This window comes from Neoarius graeffei, chromosome 19, assembly GCF_027579695.1.
Source record: "Neoarius graeffei isolate fNeoGra1 chromosome 19, fNeoGra1.pri, whole genome shotgun sequence".
NCBI lineage: Eukaryota > Metazoa > Chordata > Actinopteri > Siluriformes > Ariidae > Neoarius > Neoarius graeffei.
Genome location: NC_083587.1, coordinates 36,964,996 through 36,986,761, shown reverse-complemented (window position 1 = coordinate 36,986,761; position 21,766 = coordinate 36,964,996). Strand labels below are relative to the sequence as shown.

Genomic DNA, 21,766 nt, shown 5'->3' with positions numbered 1-21,766 from the left:
CGGGCCCGATTTCCGATCACGTGATCGGATCGGGACATCCCTACATTAGACCGTATCTGTCTCGTTTTCTTCGCGGATGCACTGTCCGTTTACATTAAACCGCCGGGAAACGGGAATCCGCCAGCGTCCACGTATTCAATCCAGATCGTGTCAGCTCCGGTGCTGTGTAAACATTGCGAATACGCGGATACGCTGTGCTGAGCTCTAGCTGGCGTCTCATTGGACGACGTCACTGTGACATCCACCTTCCTGATTCGCTGGGGTTGGTCATGTGACGCGACTGCTGAAAAACGGCGCGGACTTCCGCCTTGTATCACCTTTCATTAAAGAGTATAAAAGTATGAAAATACTGCAAATACTGATGCAAATACTGCCCATTGTGTAGTTATGATTGTCTTTAGGCTTGCCATCCTTCCACTTGCAAGTGGTAAGTGATATGCGCTGGGATCACACACACAGCGGCTCAGTCCCGAATCACTGCTTGTGCACTTCACTCGCGCGCTCTGTGAGCTGCGCAAGGCCGGAGTGCGCACCCTCCAGAGGGCACTCGCTGTTCAGGGCGGAGTGATTTGGAGCGCAGGATGCCTGCGGAGCCGAGCGTATCTGTGTATTGGTGTTGCTGTGTGCACGCGAATCGTGTATTGGTGTTGCTGTGTGCACACTAATCGTTTTAAAAACGTTAATCTGATGATCCGCTGATACGGTCTAATGTAAACATGGGCAAAGAGAGTTGGCACCAGATTGATGAAGAATACTGTTTGTCACTCATCAAGTCCATGCCTAAGAGACTGCAAGCCGTTATAAAAGCCAGAGGTGGTGCAACTAAGTACTAGTGATGTGTTTTGCATGTTCTTTTGTTTGTCTGTTTTTCATGATTCCATATTTTTTTCCCTGTGCTTGGTCTATAAAAGTAACATTTACTGACTTCCACAATGCTTTTTCTTCATTTCTTTTAGTGTTTCTGAAGGCCAAGAAGGTGCACTTTGGAATGACTTTATTATTGTATCATGTTTGTGATCTGAGTTTGTTCTACAGAATAAAACGTGTGAATGAGTGCTCATCCAAGACTGGTGATTCCATACTTTTTGCCAGGGGTTGTAGAAATCACTTCGGAGTTCTACAAAGGTATACGCACACACATGCTTATTGTTTCTTTGATTTTCTAGATGCCTGGCGGACAGTACTGTAACATTTGCAGTGCCAAGCGAAGAGGCCCAGGCAGCGGCATTCTCGAAATGAAGAAGTAGTGTCCTCCTATCTAGTGACTCCTTACATACATACTGCAAACTGCCATTTCATTTTGCAAGTCTTGGTGAATATTACAAAATGATAGTCTGGTTAATTGACTGTACATATTTAAGCATTTACATTGTGTGCAGAACTGTAAAGTCCTTTTTTTTTCTTCTTCTTTCCTTGCACTGCTTATACATTGTTCATTTGGCATGAAAGCAGTTTGTACACTTTTTTGGTCAGTGAAGTAGAGAAACAGGAACCCATGCAGGAACTGAATAGTGAGTGGACTATTTTAAAAAAAAAAAATTAGGAGGATGGGCAAAGTTATTTGTAGTTTGGCCTTTATCTCTCACAATAAAAATGAATCAATATTACACGGTGTACAGGACTGTTATACTGTTTTGAAAGCTTTTAATGTCCTAACATCTTTACACTTCAAGGCTTATATTAAATGTTTATTAATTAGCTGTTGCTTCCATCTAGAAAAGGAGTCCAGACTTCAGTATTTGTCATCGATACCTGCACGAGGAGGCACAGACTAGCTAAAAGGTTAGAAATTAGTCTTCAGCGACATGCACACCATGGCCATAGGAATATAATGAGCAAACCTGAAAATGTAAAAGCTGATCAGCTGCCCTAGTTTGACAGCATGCAGAGGGGAAATGCCTCAGTGCCTTGCAAAAGTATTCATCCCCCTTGGTGTTTGTCCAGTTTTGTTGCTTTAAAAGGTGCACTTTCTTGTTTGTTATTGTGACACAAACAATAAGATGAAAAAACAGAAATCTGGAGTGTGCATAAGTATTCACCCCCTTTCGTATGAAACCCCTGAATAAGAGCTGCTCCAACCAATTCACTTCATAAATCACATAATTAGTTGATTAAGATCCACCTGTGTGCAATTAAAGTGTCACATGATGTCTGTTCTGGAAGGATCCTGACTCTGCAACATGAAAACCAAGGAGCCTCCAAACAGGTCAGAGAAAGTTGTGGAGAAGTATAGATCAGGGTTGGGGTTTTTTTTTTTATATATATCCCAAACATTGAATATCCCAGGGAGCACCATTAAATCCATTATAGCAAAATGGAAAGAATATGGCACCACTACAAACCTGACAAGAGAAGGCCGCCCACCAAAACTCACAGACCAGGCAAGGAGGGCATTAATCAGAGATGCAACAAAGACACCAAAGATAACACTGAAGGAACTGCAAAGATCCGCAGCAGAGATGGGAGTATCTGTCCATAGGACCACTTTAAGCCATACAATCCACAGAGTGGGGCTTTATGGAAGAGTGGCGAGAAAAAGTGTCATTGATTTTAAAAAAATATATTACGTTTGGAGTTTGCCCAACAGCATGTGGCAGACTCCCCAAACACATGGAAGAAGATTCTCTGGTCAAATGAGACAAAAATTGAACTTTTTGACCATCATGGGAAATGCCCTGTGTGGCGCAAACCCAACACCCTGAGAACACCATTCCTACAGTGAAGCATGGTGGTGGCAGCATCATGCTGTGGGGATATTTTTCATCTGCAGGGACAGGAAAGTTGGTCAGGACTGAAGGAAAGATGGATGGCACTAAATACAGGGCAATTCTGGAGGAAAACCTGTTCGAGTTAGCCAGAGGTTTGAGACTGGGACGAAGGTTCACGGTCTAGCAGGACAATGACCCTAAACATACTGCTAAAGCTACATGGGAGTAGTTTAAAGGGAAACATTTAAATGTCTTGGAATGGCCTAGTCAAAGCCCAGACCTCAATCCAATTGAGAATCTGTGGCATAACTTGAAGATTGCTGTACACCAACCCAACCCATCTAACTTGAAGGAGTTGGAGCAGTTTTGCCTTGAGGAATGGACAAAAATCCCAGTGGCTAGATGTGCTAAGCTAATAGAGACATACCCCAAGAGACTTGCAGCTGTAACTGCAGCAAAAGGTGGCTCTATAAAAAGTATTGACTTGGGGGGAATGCTTATGCACACTCCAGATTTCTGTTTTTTCACCTTATTGTGTCATAAAAATAAAGTAGTGCACCTTTTAATGTGGTAGGCATGTTGTGTAAATCAAATGGTGCTAACCCTCAGTCCATTTTAATTCCAGTTTGTAATGCAACAAAACAGGGCAAACACACAAGGGGATGAATACTTTTGCAAGGCACTGTAATGTTCATACTTGTATACAGATTTTATTTTAAAAGTCCCTGGGTGCTGCCATCTTACTCTGTACGAGGTTCAGATATCATGCTTAGAGTACAAATTGCGACATCACCGACTCCAAACATGACTCACCGAGGCCATTAGAGCTCTTGGACGAATCACTTCTAAAATTGTTGTAAACAACCCTAAACATAGTGTGTCAAGCATTTAATAAGCACGGAGAGCGATATTCAACACTGTGGGTGTGCGCACTTCTTCAGATGGATTAAATACAGAGAAAGAACTTCACTGTGCTGTAAATGTATGTGGCAAAGACCTTGAATTCTAAAAATCTAAATCAGTAATTTTCTGTAGCCATGTGACTTGCAACAAAATCCACATCATAAAAGTGAAGTTTAAATCACTCAGCTAGCAATCACTGACGCAGTACTGACAGATACTAGTCAACAATATTATATATATATATAACAACAGTCATATATAGGATAGGTAGGGCGTGTTGTGCGGAGGCTATGGGGGGCTGGTGTCGGTGTATGGGGCATCAGGGCCCAGAGCCCTGCCTCATGCAGTACCTCCCCCTCCCCTCTGTCGTCCCATCATGAATCAGCTTGGGCGGGGGGGCTGGCACCATAGCCATAACAGGTGCTCAGGTAGTCATCATAATTAACTATTAAATAACTATTATTTTTAGAATTTCTATCTATAAAAAATTTACTAACACAAATGATTAGCAAATAAAATAATACTCCCCCTCCCCCTCTCTCCTTCATTATGATCCAGTTTCCTTCTCCCTGGCCCGACACAGACCAGCACTGCTTATATACACACACACACACACACACACACGTGCTTACTTTCACATATCCCGCTCCCCCCCCAACATATACACACTGTCCCTCCACCCATAATTCAAGGCCCAAAACCCGCCCAAATCCCCCCCACCTACCCTCCTCTATCTCATATGCACATTCATAACCCCACCCATCCTCCTCTATACAGCAATATAGCTCTTGTTTATCTTTGTCGAATTTGTCTCCATGTGTTCTGTTACATCTCTTTAACATATTAGTAGTATTGTCCAGCCTTTGAAATTGTTGTTAGTTACGTCAGTGCTTCTGTTGTATGTCATGTGTATGTATTGATTTGTTAGCAAATAAATTTAAAAAAAAAAAAAAACTCACGGAGGAAGAAAATAAATTGTTAGCTTCTCAAATTTTAAAAAAAAAAAGTTATTTGAATTTCCCTCCGGGGGATTAATAAAGTAATTCTGATTTATCAAATTTGCAAAAAATAAAAATGCTGTTTCTCAAAAAAAAAAAAAGATACTAGTCAACAATCCTGCTGCCCTAGCAACGATTCTTGCAGTCTAAAAAGATCTTTCTCAGTGAACATAAATAAAAGCAGGTCACAAAATGATCAGTGATCTGGCTTATTTTTCACCCAACCACTCGGGCATCTTTAGGGTTCTTTACAACAATTTAGAAGCGATGTGTCCACGAACTCGTGTTTGGAGTCCGTGACATCACAATTTGCACTCGGAGCACATTATTTGAACCTTAGAGAGAGGGACGTTGTTTTTCTTTTAAAATAAAATCTGTATTATGTCAGTATAAAGGAGTTTAAGACCTCCCCGAAAGATGCCACACCGACACTCTTGCTGAGATCCTGAAGAGAAAGCGCTGGAGGTGGATCGGCCATGTGCTTCGGCAAGATGCCACAACTACCAAGATCGCTCTGCATTGGACGCTGGAAGCGCAGACGTCCCAAGACCACGTGGAGGAGGACAACTGTAGAGATGGAATTGAAGGAGATGGGTTACACCTGGGCCAGCGTACAACCAGTGGCCAAAGATGGAGTAGTCTAGTTGCTGCCCCACGCACCACTGGGTGTAACAGGATCAAGTAAGTAATAAAGGAGTTTAATTTTGGGGTTTTGTTTGGCTTAGGGGGAGAAAAAAAAAAAAGGAAGGGGAGGAGGACAGAGAATCAATCACCTGTACGTGTAAATACTAAACGTGTACACTGATCGCTGGTACCTGACTACACAAACATGAAGTCAAAACAAAAAATAATTTAACACCGCCATTTTTAGGCAGAGTCCATGATAGTATAATCAGAGTTTAGAAAAGCTAACACTTGTAAAATGTTCAACTTAAGCAATTCAGTAGTTCGGACTCAAAGCAGCAATGATTCCAGTGAAAACACTTCAGAAGGTTATGCTTTAATTCTCATTTGCCAATCATGAAATCAGATTAAAAAGTATACTGAAAAGGGCAGAAAGAGGAAAAACACTAAATGGAAACAATCAAAATGGGGGGTCTGAACATAAGCCTTGCATCAAATTCATTTTTGCAATAAACAATGTGTTTAAGCAGAATCCGGGAGGGGGGGGATTTAAACTAACTGAGCACTACACTCCAGCAAGTAAAAAGATGGTTTTTACTCCTTGAGTGGTACAAGAGGCAAGCAGCAGCCTTCCACACACTCCAAAGTGTCTTTCCAGATGATAGACATTTCTCTCACTCATTTATATATATATATATATATCTATATCTATATTTCAAAATCACTATGCTTTTACTCTTTACAGTAAGGCCACTTTAATAAGATCGATTCAAATAGCGCAAGCTTTAAAGCCCCAAGAGGAGGAAAGTAGGGGAGAGAAAAGAAACTTTCAAGTTTAGGATGAAGTGTTAAGTGCTCCCCTTTTAGCTGGGATTGTGACCAGGCCCAGGACTCTCAACAGGGTAACCACAGATCTGCAACTGAGGTAGTCTTACCCTCTCCTCTGGCCTGACCCAAACACTCCCACCATGAAAAGACAACAACTTCACATTCAGGAGTTCTGTTGATTTCGCAAAGCCAAAAAAAGGGTGTAATTTCAACAGAAGTTCAATTGATCACAGAAGGGTCCATCCTCAGAGAGGGCTTTCTCAGAGTTCAGCTGATGTCCCATTGCACAGCTCTCCGACCCTGCACTGCTCTGAGTAAATCCACCATCACAGAAGTTTGCTTGTTTTCACCGTCATAAGAAGGAGAATTAAAAAAAAAAAAAAGTTGCTCAGTCCCCTTTGCCACAGCCCTTTTGGATGTGTTCAATAAGAGAACCTTGGCCAGCCAAGTGTGAGTGAAATACTTGAGGGCACTCTGTCTGAATGTCTTTGTGGGAGAGAGAGAGAAAAAAAAAATAAATTGTGTATGTAACAGAGCAAGAGAGAGAAAATAGCCATGTAGTATAGAGGTCTGTGTGTGTATGTATGTGTGTGAGAGAGAGAAAACAACTGTAGTACAGGGGTGTGTGTGTGTTGCATCTCCAGCATGATCAGGACTGCATCAGCACAGCGGCAGGTCGTCTCGCCCTGTGGTTCGGACTGCACCATTGGTGATGGGCTGAGGACAGTGTTTATTTATCCTCCAAAACAGCAAACTGGTTGTCTAACTGTAAATGCTGCACAGCTCCTGGACCTTCCCCTTCTCTGGCACGACTCTTGTGCTTGACCACCTCGAACGTCTTCTCAATCTCTCGGTCCCTAAAGGGGGGGAAAAAAAAAAAAAAACACTAGCTCATAATTGTGCGCGGTTCTAAACTAGAATAAATTATCGAGTTACAGTGACCCAGTCAGTCACAGCCCAGGGTGGGCAATTAAATATTCACAATATTCTTTTTCAGCTTGAATTTTTTTTTTAATATGTTAATATTGCATTAGCTAGCTTACATGAGCTGCTAAATGCCCATTGTGGCCTGGAGTACTTTTGATGTGAGCAACCTTAAATGCAGTTTTTGTGTTGGTTTCTGCTGATGTACTATAATAATGTATTACTTACTATTTCCATGCCATTAGTTTTCGTCTGCTTTCAAAGACCTATTGGGCATGTTCATTTCTGACAATACTGTCTCACTGTTTACTGCATCCTCCCTAACGTTCCTTACCAGTAATATTCACTGGGCAAAAACCAAACCCACTTGCACTAAACACTTCGGTTCAGGTTAATATGACCAATCTCAATAATAAAACAGTTTTATCTTTAGTTATATTACAAGGATTAAGTTCTGGTTATAGTGACCAACAAGTATTATGACCAGATTTCCATAAATAATTAAAATGTAATTTGAATGGGGGTGGGGGGGTGGGGAGTATAGACCCCTTTCACATGACGTCACTGCGCCGCGAGATTTTGTTAGGCGCCATATTGGAAGACCAAGTACATGCACTCACAATATAAAACAAAAGTACGAGCGAGAGTAAAGTGACACGATGGCTGATAATTCTGGTTATGTGAGTACATTACCAGCTGCAGAAAGGGCACGGTATGTGGAGAAACTGGCTGTGATTGATGGGTTTGACCCATATGATAAGACTCGGGGCAAGGGAGAATGGAAACATAAGGAGGACCGGACACCAATTCTGCCATCTGTTTGCTACCCAGACATTGTAAACTATTTGTTGTTTACACCCAGTGCCTACACTCAGTGTTCGAACTATGCCGATATTTTCGGGGGGTCCCTTTTTTTCCCTTGGGGGTGTGTGTGCTTGCGCTTGTCTCGGAGCGCAGATCTCCAAACACATGAGAAGCCTCTCTTATGCACATATCACGCGGACTCCACACCTCCACACACGCATCGCGTCTGAAGTCATAACTCATCAGGGGAAATAGTGTCTGCATTGGCATGTTCAAAAAACAACCTCATCAACAATGATACCACACGCAAGAAAAAAAAAAAAACAGTCAGGCTACTCAACAACCAACCTGGCAGCAGCGAGCAAGCCCCAAACCATCCTAAATTATTAAAAATTGTAGAAGTCTGGGAGGCTTGCTCCTCATACAGTTATCAACTTGGGGCCAATTTAGCATGTTTTAAATCTGAATTTCTTGCGTTTGCTTACCTCAAAGTGTCCGCAGATCATGCACAGACTTATCCATTATATCCACAGTTTTTTGCCAAGTCTCACAGGTTTCTTTCAAGTCTACTGTTGGGCCAATAAATCATAAATAAAACAGCTCAGATTTGTTTGTTTAAGTCGTTTGCCACTCCACTTTATTCTCATGGGCTCACATACCGCTGCCGTTATTTCCCCCAATCACGAGTTTGTTGGTCTTCCAAAATGGCGCAGGGTCTGTTTACTTCTGGTTTCGGGTGACATCAGTGAAAGGGGGTCTATAGCTACAAGAAGCAATTATGGTTTTGCACTTTCTGGTCTCACACCATGATAGAGGAAGGTCAGAAGCTAATGAGACCATCAGCGCTCTTCCTCTAAGATATTTCAGTACATCAACCCACTGCTTAGATATGGCCTGTTCATGGATTTGTGCATAGAATATCAAATCCAAGAAAAAGTTTTACTCAGCATGATCCAATTAATGCATTGGTTCAACTTTCACAAAGATTAGACAGAGATTCTAAGTGAAGGGGGGCTTTTGTTAATTCAACTTGGTAAACTGTTTTGCAAATGACATCACGAACACTCGCTGCCCACCACAGTGTCACTGAAAGGGAAAAAAAAAAAATGTATATATTACTCACTCAAAAGCTAGGAGTGGTTTTATTAATTAACCCCCTGAAAGCAGACCTTGATTCTTGCACTCCTACAGGACAAGGTCCTTTACTCACGTACAGAGTTTGGTCTAATAGATCACACCATTGTTGAGAGAATCCCTTTCTGGCAGCTTAGTTATGTGCACGTTATGGCCAAAACATCCAGTATATCAAAACTCCGAGAACCAAGTTGCGTTTGAGTTAGCATCAATACAGTGATGCAAATTTCATGACCCACAAAAAAAAAACCTTATGCAAATGTTTGGGGTTTTTTTGGGGGGTGGGTGTTTTTCAATTTCAAAATATTCCTGTTTGGCAATTTACTTTTTATATAAACACTTCAGGTATGTTCCAGAGAATCAAGAGGAAGAAGAATCAGGATGACACTGAGCAGTTCAAAAATTACAGTAGCTTTACTAATATGAGCCGTAGTTCCCCCCCCACCACCAAAACAGGATGATTAACTGGTTGGGACAGTCAGCAATTCAAATAAAAGATGAGCATCTCACTTGCGAGTCTCCACATGTTTGGCAGTTGCAAGAAGTGAGGGAAACTGTGCATCGCTGAAGATCTCTGGAGGCCCCTGTGACGGCCCCCTTTTTGATGAACTTAACCGAGCCCCAGGGGGACGATATACACCAGCAGGCTTCGACTCAGAAACCTCTTTGTCCTCTGCAAAATAGAAGAGACAGTTACCTTTAGTTCAGTGATTTTCAGGTTTAGGGCTTTCAGAGAAAGATCCAGTAATTAACTCATTTATTTATTTAAATGAATAAATAAACTAACACCCACTAACAATGTTCTTGGAAGACCATTTCTTAAATATGGTCAATTAGAGCCCTGGTACATACTAAATACTGCAATTCAGTGATTCCAATATATACAGTACATAACCTATGACCATAGATATCTGGTACTGAGGGAGCGCATTAGCGCACACCGCTAAAAGAAGAAAAAAAAACAAGTCTATAGCAAAAGTTGTCCAAATTCTGGATTTACTGTTTCAAGCTGAAGAACTATATACCCCAGACTCTAATGATCAAAACCAGTGATGCATTAAACTGACTCAACAGTGCAGAAAGCCTGCAAAAATGAACATTGCTTTACTAGGTTTTTTTTTTAAACCATAGCCATGCTACTTATTTATCTGCTCTCCAGCCAGTTAGTGTTTTTAAAATTAACAATACAAAGTCACTAGGTTTGAGAGCCTGGCAAACACATGATGTTAGCACTACATTCCAACTCCTAGATTAGCAATCCTTCTTAAGACTAATTTAAGATCAGCTCAAACACCCCGTGCCCTCTCTCGATACTACTAGATGCTCTAAACAGATGCGAGTCAAGGAGTGTAACAAGACTTCGAGGTTAAACATGGCCTTCATGAAAGTCCATTTTTGTGGTTAAAATGGTGACTTTATGGGTTCTCCTGAACAATGCACAAACTGAAAAGGTTACTTTGAAGATATTTCTTCTAATCTTTGGTGTGCAAAGCATCAAAAATGGTAACCGTATAAATTCGCACTCAAACCACGTTTTACATCATTTCCGGGATCAACTCTTACTTTCAGGTTGCGTTAAATGACAGGTGGTGGATGTGTCATGTTCTATACTGGGGTATTAAAATTTCAGTGAACTTCAGATTTTAACCATTAAATTTGAAAAAGGAAACATTCAAGCGTGTTTAATGTAGCAGAAATGAGCATGACAGAGAAAAGAAGCTCCCCTCAGCCAACATGCATACATGCAGGAAATTCATAAAACCATTTCTGGCAGCATCAAAACCATTTATACGCCAGCTGAAGTAGAAGCTCGTCAACTATTAAATCTGTTTAACTCAATGGTAAATTATATACTTAAGCCAATTTTTTATTAATATAATACAATAGAATCCTTCCCTTCTTTTTACATTTAAGCTTTTACAAAAGTTGGACTAAAAGCCCCCCCCCCCTTTTTTTTTTTAGTCTTGTTTCATGAACAGTCTGAGACCCTCTGTAGCAGAACTCTGTAGAGGTGTACTGTATGTATGCATTTAGAGAACTGTTACAATTGTGCCAGCTCTCTCCTACTTTCTGTGCCAAGTTGTTGTTTGTTCACTCACCCACGGGAGCAGCTGGTGGAGGAGGTCCAGATTTGTTCCAAGGGCCAGATACTTTATCTCCACTGACCAGTATGATCTCGCCATCCTCTCCCACCTCCTCCTTCTCATACTCTTCCTCCTCTTTTTCATCACTGAGACATATGGAAATTCACATTATTAATACCTAAAGCTGATGCATGTGTCAAAATACAAACTAAAGCTCTATGCAAATAATGTTAACCATACTATTAAAAAGTAAAGCATGCATCAATATGAAGCGCTAAAACCATACAGAATAATGGTTGTTTGTTTAATATAAAATGCACCATGGATGAGGCATCTTTCACATCCCCAACAGAATCTGGCCCTTACTTAATCTGCAGAGCCTGAAGCCTCAGGCCACTGTAGTCCACCTCCTTCTGCTCAAACTCTTTCCATTCCTCATCCTCCTGCAGATAGAAAAAGCGAAAGATGATAAAACGTCAGCCCGTTAACTCATCACGGTCCTGCTTATTGACGTCTCCACTGACCCACCTTGTTTTTTTTGGCAAAATGGAATAAACTGCAAAATGTCACACCACTACACTCACAGCTCTAAATACTCAATTTGAGCAGTGTTAAAAATGCACAATTAACATTCAGAGACTTGACTCGGCTTACATGAAGTGTTATAGCGCTGGAATTAACTGCAAATTATTGATCACACTAACACGAATTAAAGAATTAATGTTGCTACTAATGTTCGTTATTAAGATCCTTTTTCCTACAAAGACCCAAGGAAGTTTTGACTTCAGCAGTAAAGACGCACAGTCGACTGGGGAAAATTTAAAACAATGCTGCTTCAGTAAATTGGAAAGAGGCTGAAACCGACTGCCGAGTATGAAGTTGTATCTTCTGGGTAATCCATAGGACATCTAAATTTGTTCTAATTGCCACAGGCTGTATACAAACTAAATTTGCCATGTTCTGTGAAGGAAACTGGCTCTAATAAGAGAATGTGGATTTATACATTGAGTCTAAATAAATTTATCCTAAACCAATCAAAATTAGGCCTAAGGTTAGGCTTGGGTGTGTGTGTGTTTTTTTACCCCCTCATTCTGCCCCGACATTTCACCAGGGTATAGGATACATGACAGTATGTGTTTGTTAAAATAAATTTTTGAAAAAAAAAAAATTTTACCAAGCGTTAGGCCAATGAATGCCCAGCAAGTGTGTGTTGGTGAAAGCATGTTTTAAGCCTCTGGTGGCATGTGCTGTCCAGTACATCACCTCAATACAACATCTCTATCAGTTTAATAGAGGGGGGGAAAGAAAGAAGGGTTGCATCTGTATTTGACAATACTGAAAGTCCATTTCCATGCAATTCAGAGGCCCAGGCTAAAGCGCTACAACTAAATTTAATCCCTAAATGACAAGCTAATTATGTGAATTAATACAGGACAATGGAAAAATAAGTGGCACTTTATAACTATACATGCTTTTGCAAGTCTCGGCGGGGGGTCCTTATACAAATTTTATCAGCGCTTCACAAAAAAAAAATTGTTGCATCTTCAAACTTTGCCTCAGACAGACTGCACAAAAGATAATTCTCAAAACCATTCAGCCATGACTGGGCTACAAAAATGAATGAATATTACAAACAGGCGATGAAGCTCATCTCCTCAATGCTTCTGCTTATTCACACCAAATTTGATACACGTGTACAGCATCTGACTGCAGTAGCCCAGCAATTTCAATGCATGTTTCACAATAGGTAATGCTAAAACTGATATGCCAGGATCAGGCTACACAATAGTTTTGTCTCTCAGGACGATCACCATGTCAGACTAGAAAATCATAGCACTACAAGTTCTTGCCATGTCTTTGGTTGGGAGACTGGCAACACGACAAGTTTGACCCTGACCAATCATTGTTCACGTCTTTGCTGGTTATCAGGGGGGTGTCAAGAAATTGTCAATCAGCTACAGAAGCATTGTGTGTTGTTGTGGCAGAACATGTCATGGGGTGGTCAAACTGAGTGAGAAAACACAAACACTGACGTGCTATACTTTTCCTCAGGGTATCCATGGGCATCCCAGATGCCACATCACTGTTCAATGTAACACTACAAGTCCTGTTCATCGTTCATATAGGAGTCTGATGCTAGAAATTTGTCGGCCACCAAAAAAAGTGTCAGAATCCGGCTAAACATGTAGTCTGATTGCAGCATAACTAGACTGCCATGGCTCACTGGATTACTGAGTGAAAAAAAGTTGCCTGGCATCTCCCAATCAGCATGGCTTATTGCTATGTCACGGCACTTTAATGGTATTTCCATCTATTTAGCTTCTAATGTTTTATGTAAAGCCAGGATTAGACTACACGAATAACAGCCTGACAGGCTGCCAAATTTCCAGCACTGGGCCCAAACATGAATATTGTGAACAATGAATGGGCCTTGTAGTGTGACACAATCAAGCAGCAGCAACGTGGTATCTGGGACACCCCACAACAGCCCGGAAAAAAAAAAAAAAAAACCCACACTGGCAAGATAACCAATTTTTAAAGAAATGAATGACAGCAGATTGCCTCATTTACAGACAGAGTGGTTTGTCTGCCATCACTATGAAGCGAAAAGTACAACTGTGAGGACTGAAAGAAGGCAAGTGACCTGAAAATATTAATTTTCTATAAAATGATACATTTTAATGGAAATGTAATTTCACATAACATTTATTTTTGGCCCATCACAGGAAAGAATCTGGGCCCCTCTAATCTAGCTTTAATATTTTTGCACTCCCTCACCTAGTTAAACAACTCCTCGGACATGTTCTTTGACCAGGATTAACAACCTTTTGACCCTCTTCCCCGACAACAAGCAAGGGCATGAATGATGATTGGTCTGGCTCAAACTTGTAGTTGTAGTGTGTTGCCAGTTTCCTGAGCAAGACATGGCAAGAATTTATAGCGCTATGATTTCCTAATCCAACACCGTGACCATCCTGAGAGACAAAAATACTGCCTAGGCCGATCCCGTCATACACTTCCATGCATTGGTCAGTAAGGCACTACTTTGGGAGGAGTTCTGGGATCCCAAACATCCCACTGGAGCTTCAAAACACCCAAAACCATCTGGAACATAAGCTAATCAAGATGCGCAATGCATGCCAACAATTTAGTGTTTTGCACACAAAGACTGAGAAACAAAAAAATACAGCAACCCTTTCCAATGCCTGAACTGTGTGGGTCAGTTTCAGGTCTTTTTGGGCAATTCTTCAGCAGAGAGGCCAAAATTATGAACTGCCTTAACTTGTCAGCTCAGTGATCTTGCTAAAGTATGGAATCCAAGGCAAAAATATACTGAAAACCATATATTTAAAAAAAAAAAAAACAGCAATGCTGCTTTAGAGAAATCTTGATGTGAATCTTAAGAAATGAAAGTTCAGTTTTTCTGATGTCGTTCCGTTACTGACTTCTTTCCTCGTAAAAGATTTTGTGTTCAGAATTAAACATAGCTAATTGTTCTATGCTTTTTTTAGGGTCAAAACATATCCCATACAGTGTGGAGTTTGTTTTTTTAATACCATTATCTTGAGTACTGCGACTAAAAAAAATAAATAAAAACGACCACATTTTGCCTAGAATGTAATTCTGTTACCGAAGAACTATCCTTTTGTCCTGTATATGAGACCGAGTTGGGCTGAGACCCAGAAACCCTGACTTCTGGGAATAACCTAATGGGATTCCTCTAACATAACCATTAGGGATGCAATGATCCACCACAGTGCACCGAAAATCGAGTTCATACCTGCTGTACCAATTATCGATCCACGTAGCTGTATTTTTGGTTCGATTTGGCGACATTTTTTATTTCAATTTTTACTGACTTATAAATGCACTTTTACCGTGTAACCATTACATTTGCATTGTTAAACCGATGTGAGAAAGCGATTGGCTGGAATGGAGCACAGCTTTGCTTCTAAATAAAACGTGCAATTTGATTGGTTTGGGTCCTTGCTCTTGTCCAATCAGAGTAGCCAACACTTTACATGCCGTTGCTGGGCACCAGAATGGCTGAAGCCAAGCTTAAAGATCCTTCGTCTCATCTTAAATCGAAAGTCTGGCTACATTTGGGGTTTCAAGAAGACACGAAGGACATTGCAACATGCCGCACGTGTTATGTTGATGTGAAGCATAAGGGAGGGTCAACGACAACATGCCGCACGTGTTATGTTGATGTGAAGCATAAGGGAGGGTCAACGACAAACCTCACAAATCATTTAAAAAGAAATGTGGATGTAAACGAAGTAAGTGCTGCTGAATTGAAAACAAAGTGTTAAGAACGTAGTAAAACCAGGTACACAGGGACAGTTAAAACTGACTGACTAGTCAACAGACCAAAACTGAATGAAACTAGAAATAAAACTATTTCGAAGGCTAATCATAGGCAAGGTAGCCACGAAATGCGGCCATACTCGACCACACAGAACGATGGGTTTAAAAACGTGATAAATATCCTTGAGCAAAGGTATTCCATTCCTAGTAGGACATATTTCAGCAAATGCTCAGGAACTCATCAATTTAAGTTGCCAAAATATCCTTATTTTAAATATTTTGTTTGAAGCATTTTACACTTACTAATAATAAAGTTCAATTTATATAGCCCCTTTCTCAAAACCCAAGGTCGCTTTACAATTATAGGGAACCCGAAAAAAAAAGAAAATCCACCAAATAGAAGTCAGGATGTCATTCCAATGGTGTAGCAGCCACAGTCCCACCAAAAGGCGCACGAAAACAAGTCCCACACCGCCAGCACATCTGCCGCCGGGCAACATCACTCGGAACACCACGCCATGGCTCCACAAAGCGAGCATAGAAGCACTGCCACGCAGAACGCTGGTACATCCCAAACCGCCTGTACAGCCGCCGCGACGCCACTGAGCAAGATCACTCGGAACATCACGCCAAGCACTACTGCACAGAGCGCTGGACAAACACGATGTTAAAATGAGCAACGAGCTCCCTGCAGTCCAGAGCTAGGAGCACAGGCATCACCCACGGCAAACCACAGCCTGGAGGGAACTGACACCCTAAACTGGGTCCGGAGCTACACCACAACCGGCGGACAAATCACTCAAACAAAAAACAAACATCAAACTACCCCCCCCCCCAAAAAAAAACCCTCATCCTGTTGCCAAGTCAGCATTTGGAAAGTTTTCATCTTTCCAGACAAATTTCAATGGGATTTTGTGAAATTAAAAGTTTAAAATCTGATGTTTGTTTGTCCTTTTATATTTAGTCGCAGAATCAAAGGGTCTGAATCATGAATCGAATCGGTGTCTTAGTGGATCGTTGCAGCCCTAATAGCCATATGGGTTCATTACACAGTCTAAGGTGTTACAGTGGTGCTTGAAATTATGTGAACCCTTGAGAATTTTCTATTTCTGCTTAAATATGACCTAAAACAAATCAATGGGATGACAAATCAGGTGAGTGGGCACCCTGTTTTATTTAAAGAACAGGGATCTATCAAAGTCTGATCTTCACAACACGTTTGTGGAAGTGTATCACGGCACAAACAAAGGAGATTTCTGAGGGCCTCAGAAAAAGCGTTGTTGATGCTCATCAGGCTGGAAAAGGTTACAAAACCATCTCTAAAGAGTTTGGACTCCACCAATCCACAGTCAGACAGATTGTGTACAAATGGAAGAAATTCAAGACCATTGTTACCCTCCCCAGGAGTGGTCGACCAACAAAGATCACTCCAAGAGCAAGGCCTGTAATAGTCTGAGGTCACAAAGGACCCCAGGGTAACTTCTAAGCAACTGAAGGCCTCTCTCACATTGGCTAATGTTAATGTTCATGAGTCCACCATCAGGAGAACACTGAACAACAATGATGTGCATGGCAGGGTTGCAAGGAGAAAGCCACTGCTCTCCAAAAAGAACATTGCTGCTTGTCTGCAGTTTGCTAAAGATCATGTGGACAAGCCAGAAAGCTATTGGAAAAATGTTTTGTGGATGGATGAGACCAAAATAGAACTTTTTGGTTTAAATGAGAAGCGTGATGTTTGGAGAAAGGAAAACACTGCATTCCAGCATCAGAACCTTATCCCATCTGTGAAACATGGTGGTGGTAGCATCATGGTTTGGGCCTGTTTTGCTACATCTGGGCCAGGACGGCTTGCCATCATTGATGGAGCAATGAATTCTGAATTATACCAGCGAATTCTAATCTGTCCATCTGTCCATGAACTGAATCTCAAGAGAAGGTGGGTCATGCAGCAAGACAACGACCCTAAGCACACAAGTCGTTCTACCAAAGAATGGTTAAAGAAGAATAAAGTTCATGTTTTGGAATGGCCAAGTCAAAGTCCTGACCTTAATCCAACTGAAATGTTGTGGAAGGACCTGAAGCGAGCAGTTCATGTGAGGAAACCCACCAACATCCCAGAGTTGAAGCTGTTCTGTACGGAGGAACGGGCTAAAATTCCTCCAAGCCGGTGTGCAGGACTGATCAACAGTTACCGCAAACGGTCACAAACATCAGATACTGAAAACAAAGGTTCACATACTTTTGCCACTCACAGATATGCAATATTGAATCATTTTCCTCAACGTATAATATTTTTCTCTCATTTGTTTAACTGGGTTCTCTTTTAGGACTTGTGTGAAAACCTCATGTTTTAGATCATTCATAGACAGGCAGCTCTGGGACCAAAAGGTCACCAGTTCGAGTCCCTGAACCAGCAGGAATGGCTGAAGTGCCCTTGAGCAAGGCAACCCCAGGCCTGACATTCTGAGTGTCAATATATCTAGTACACTGACATTAGCACTAACTTGTTACACATTATAGCTCAACAGGTCAGTAGTGACTAATTAGCTTACAATGAATGTCAAATCCCAGCTACAGTTGTTGAACACGCTTAGTGTGAGGGAAAAAAAATGTTATCAGGTTCTCCTGAAATTGTGTTTATTGTAGCTTTAGCCAGATAGTACTTAGCTAGCTAACTAACCTTGGTTAACAGTTTTAACATTAGTGCCCGTTATTTGGGGAGGAAAAATACAGCACGTTAAAATATTTGTACCAATTTCAGTCACTGCAGTTAGAGTCTGAATAAGCTCAGAAGCCCACACGCTTTCACTAAATATGTTGCTAACTCAGCTAGCGAAAGCTCCAGAAACGCCACGATGACTCTGCAGCACCCCAAATCAATATCAGCGGGATTTAAAGCTGCAGAGAAGTAATAAACGACAGCGCCGGAGTTACTGCACCAACCCGGACACGCTGAGCGCCTCAGTAAGCTGTCCGCCATGTGGACGGAGTGCTTTTTCACTTCTTCTAACTGAATTAGCCTGTTAGCTTGTCGGGGTTAGCCTGTTAGCCTGACCCGAACCCTAGTACTGGAACATAGCATCGAAGCTAACTAGCTAGCCACCAGTTCAACGAGTTTGGCCACACAGATGTTACCTTCTCAACGGTCGCGTCCTGGTTTTCGTTTTTCACCGACTTCTCCTTCTCTTTCTTAGTCTTCTTCACCGAGGCCGGGGCGCTCACCGGGCCCGTTTCTTTCCCTTTCCCCTTTTCTTTCTTCTTCTTTTTATCCCGCTTAGCAAAGAAGTCGTCGAGACTCTTTTCCACGCCGGCTGTAGCAACAACCTCCGCCATTTTCTCGAATCGCAAACTTCAATTCTCACACAGCTACTTGTCAAATAATGATTTATACATCAGGAAATAGAATCTTTAAATAGTTTCCCACCGCACGCGTGTGTGAAAACTCCAATCACGAAACACGCCCCGGCTTCTTACTACCGCCACATTGACCAGCTGGAAGTGTGACTTGACGCGGCTGCTGCTGCTGTTTGACACGCGATTCAATCCACGTTCAAAACCGCACACTACCTTCCTAAATAGTGCGCCAAAACAGCACGACACCCGCGGGCTCGTGCACACTATTTAGCACCGCCGTATACGGTTTTAGACGGAACCGTTCATCCAGAGAACCAACCGGATGAAGTTTCTTTCCAAACCTGATTACACCGGATTAGGAAAGTGCCTGCTTTTCGACATTCGGGGTTTTAAAAAGTACAAATAAGTCAATTAAATAAATACGCTAACCGCTTAGGGAACCTACGGAAGTCTGTTTCCGCCACCTGGAAAAAAAAAGGAAGTTACGTCATAAGAATGAGAACATATCTCAGAATTATGAGATAAAGTCACAATTATGAATTGTCATAATAACTGTTTCATATATCTCAGGCGGGGTACACCCTGGAAAAGTCGCCAGGTCATCACAGGGCTGACACAGACAACCATTCACACTCACATTCACACCTACGGTCAATTTAGAGTCACCAGTTAACCTAACCTGCATGTCTTTGGACTGTGGAGGAAACCCACGCGGACACGGGGAGAACATGCAAACTCCGCACAGAAAGGCCCTCGCCGGCCACAGGGCTCGAACCCGGACCTTCTTGCTGTGAGGCGACAGCGCTAACCACTACACCACCGTGCTGCCAAATAATAATAATAGGGGGCAGTACAGGGCGGCACGGTGGTGTAGTGGTTAGCGCTGTCGCCTCACAGCAAGAAGGTCCGGGTTCGAGCCCTGTGGCCGGCGAGGGCCTTTCTGTGCGGAGTTTGCATGTTCTCCCCGTGTCCGCGTGGGTTTCCTCCGGGTGCTCCGGTTTCCCCCACAGTCCAAAGACATGCAGGTTAGGTTAACTGGTGACTCTAAATTGACCGTAGGTGTGAATGGTTGTCTGTGTCTGTGTGTCAGCCCTGTGATGACCTGGCGACTTGTCCAGGGTGTACCCCGCCTTTCGCCTGTAGTCAGCTGGGATGGGCTCCAGCTTGCCTGCGACCCTGTAGAACAGGATAAAGCGGCTAGAGATGATGAGATGATGAGGGGGCAGCACGGTGGTGTAGTGGTTAGTGCTGTCGCCTCACAGCAAGAAGGTCCTGGGTTCCCCCACAGTCCAAAGGCATGCAGGTTAAGCTAATTGGTGACTCTAAATTGACCGTAGGTGTGAATGTGAGTGTGAATGGTTGTCTGTGTCTCTGTGTCAGCCCTGTGATGACCTGGCGACTTGTCCAGGGTGTACCCCGCCTTTCGCCCGTAGTCAGCTGGGATAGGCTCCAGCTTGCCTGCGACCCTGTAGAACAGGATAAAATGGCTAGAGATGATGAGGGGGCAGCACGGTGGTGTAGTGGTTAGCGCTATCGCCTCACAGCAAGAAGGTCCTGGGTTCCCCCACAGTCCAAAGGCATGCAGGTTAGGCTAATTGGTGGCTCTAAATTGACTGTGAGTTTGAATGGTTGTCTGTGTCTATTTGTCAGCCCTGCGATAAACTGGTGACTTGTCCAGGGTGTACCCCGCCTCTCGCCCACAGTCAGCTGGGATAGGCTCCAGCTTGCCTGTAGAACAGGATAAGTCGCTACAGATAATGGATGGATGGATAATAATAATAATAAGTTTGTATAGTGCCTTTCTCACACCCAAGGTCACTTTACAATTAGAGGGGGGGAAAGAAAGAAAGAAAGAAATAATAAGACATACTAAGTCATTATTCGACATTGAAATTTATAATTATGAAATGGCAGCTTATTATTATGAGATAGAAAATCTATCCATCCATTATCTATAGCCACTTATCCTGTGTAGGGTCGCGGGCAAGCTGAAGCCTTTGCCACCTGGCTATGGGCGAGAGGCGGGGTACACCCTGGACAAGTTGCCAGGTCATCACAGGGCTGATACACAGAGACAAACAACCATTCACACTCACATTCACACCTACGGTCAATTTAGAGCCACCAATTAACCTAACCTGCGTGTCTTTGGACTGTGGGGAAACCGGAGCACCCGGAGGAAACCCACGCAGACACGGGGAGAACATGCAAACTCTGCACAGAAAGGCTCTTGTCAGCTGCTGGGCCTCGAACCCAGAACCTTCTTGCTGTGAGGCGACAGTGCTAACCACTACACTACCGTGATGCCTGAGATAGAAAGTTATAATTATCTATTTATTATGGTGGCAGAAGCAGGCTTCCATAGGGAACATATAAGCACAAAATTACAATGTTCACTCAAAACATGACAAGAAAAAAAGGGAATTTTTTTTTGAAAATCCACATTGTTTTCTGTTTTTCCAATCAGATCAGCCTAACGTTCCAAATAAATACATGCCGAGACATTGTGTGTCAACAACCAATGGATTGGATTAATCAAATGTATCATTGGAATATGCATTCACATTTAGAAGAAGAAAAAGACCAAGAAGAAGAATTTATTATTATGGTACATTAACATGAATATATTACACATTGTAATTTTACTGCAAGTGTGACTTATTATTATTATTATTATTATTATTATTATTATACAACCCAGTAGTAACAATAATACAATCAGGGTCATCCTGATGCCCTACTTCTGGCTGGAGTCTCATCACTTCGCTCCTGTAGAGGATGGCTATATATGGACAGTCGAAAGACACACTTGGTTGGAAGATGGCTCTGGACACTTACAGTTTTGAAACGATGGCTGCGGACCACAACTGTTATGATAACTTTAGACCTGCAGTTGTCATGAACAGTTTTGCATTCAAGTCTCTATCAATGAACAGTTGATTAACTTCAACAAAATAGACTTCATGCAAAAACTATAATGAATTTCTTGGTTACACAATTGTACCTTGTGACTATATAGGACATAGTTATACAAGTAAGTCATTTATAATCATGCTATCTATTATCACCCAGATGAGGATGGGTCCCCTTTTGAGTC

At 42.1% G+C, this 21,766-nt stretch overlaps 2 protein-coding genes across 2 annotated transcripts in view; one reads left to right on the top strand and one right to left on the bottom strand.

The window, feature by feature from the left end:
* Positions 1–1,607, top strand: part of vps41 (VPS41 subunit of HOPS complex) — a 115,019-nt gene extending 113,412 nt beyond the window's left edge. Inside the window, exon 29 of the mRNA XM_060900035.1 lies at positions 1,167–1,607. Coding sequence (XP_060756018.1) covers positions 1,167–1,247 — 81 coding nt within the window. The 3' untranslated portion in view covers positions 1,248–1,607. The remainder of the gene's footprint in view (positions 1–1,166) is intronic.
* A 3,986-nt stretch (positions 1,608–5,593) lies between these two features.
* Positions 5,594–18,917, bottom strand: cdv3 (carnitine deficiency-associated gene expressed in ventricle 3). The gene is made up of 5 exons (XM_060900034.1): positions 18,451–18,917; positions 11,374–11,450; positions 11,023–11,153; positions 9,434–9,596; positions 5,594–6,918 (listed from the first exon to the last, which is right to left on the bottom strand). Exons 1-5 carry the CDS (start codon positions 18,646–18,648, stop codon positions 6,792–6,794), a joined length of 696 nt encoding a protein of 231 aa, XP_060756017.1. The 5' UTR covers positions 18,649–18,917; the 3' UTR covers positions 5,594–6,791.
* Between the last annotated feature and the right edge of the window lie 2,849 nt (positions 18,918–21,766).

Bases quoted from the DNA above. Each gene is read 5' to 3' on its own strand.
- cdv3 (XM_060900034.1), bottom strand. From the start codon at position 18,648: ATGGCGGAGGTTGTTGCTACAGCCGGCGTGGAAAAGAGTCTCGACGAC. The intron at 11,451-18,450 runs GTAACATCTGTG...TTCTATCTGCAG, and splicing joins AGGACGCGACCGTTGAGAAG to GAGGATGAGGAATGGAAAGA. The intron at 9,597-11,022 runs GTGAGTGAACAA...TCTATTTTGCAG, and splicing joins TCCACCAGCTGCTCCCGTGG to AGGACAAAGAGGTTTCTGAG.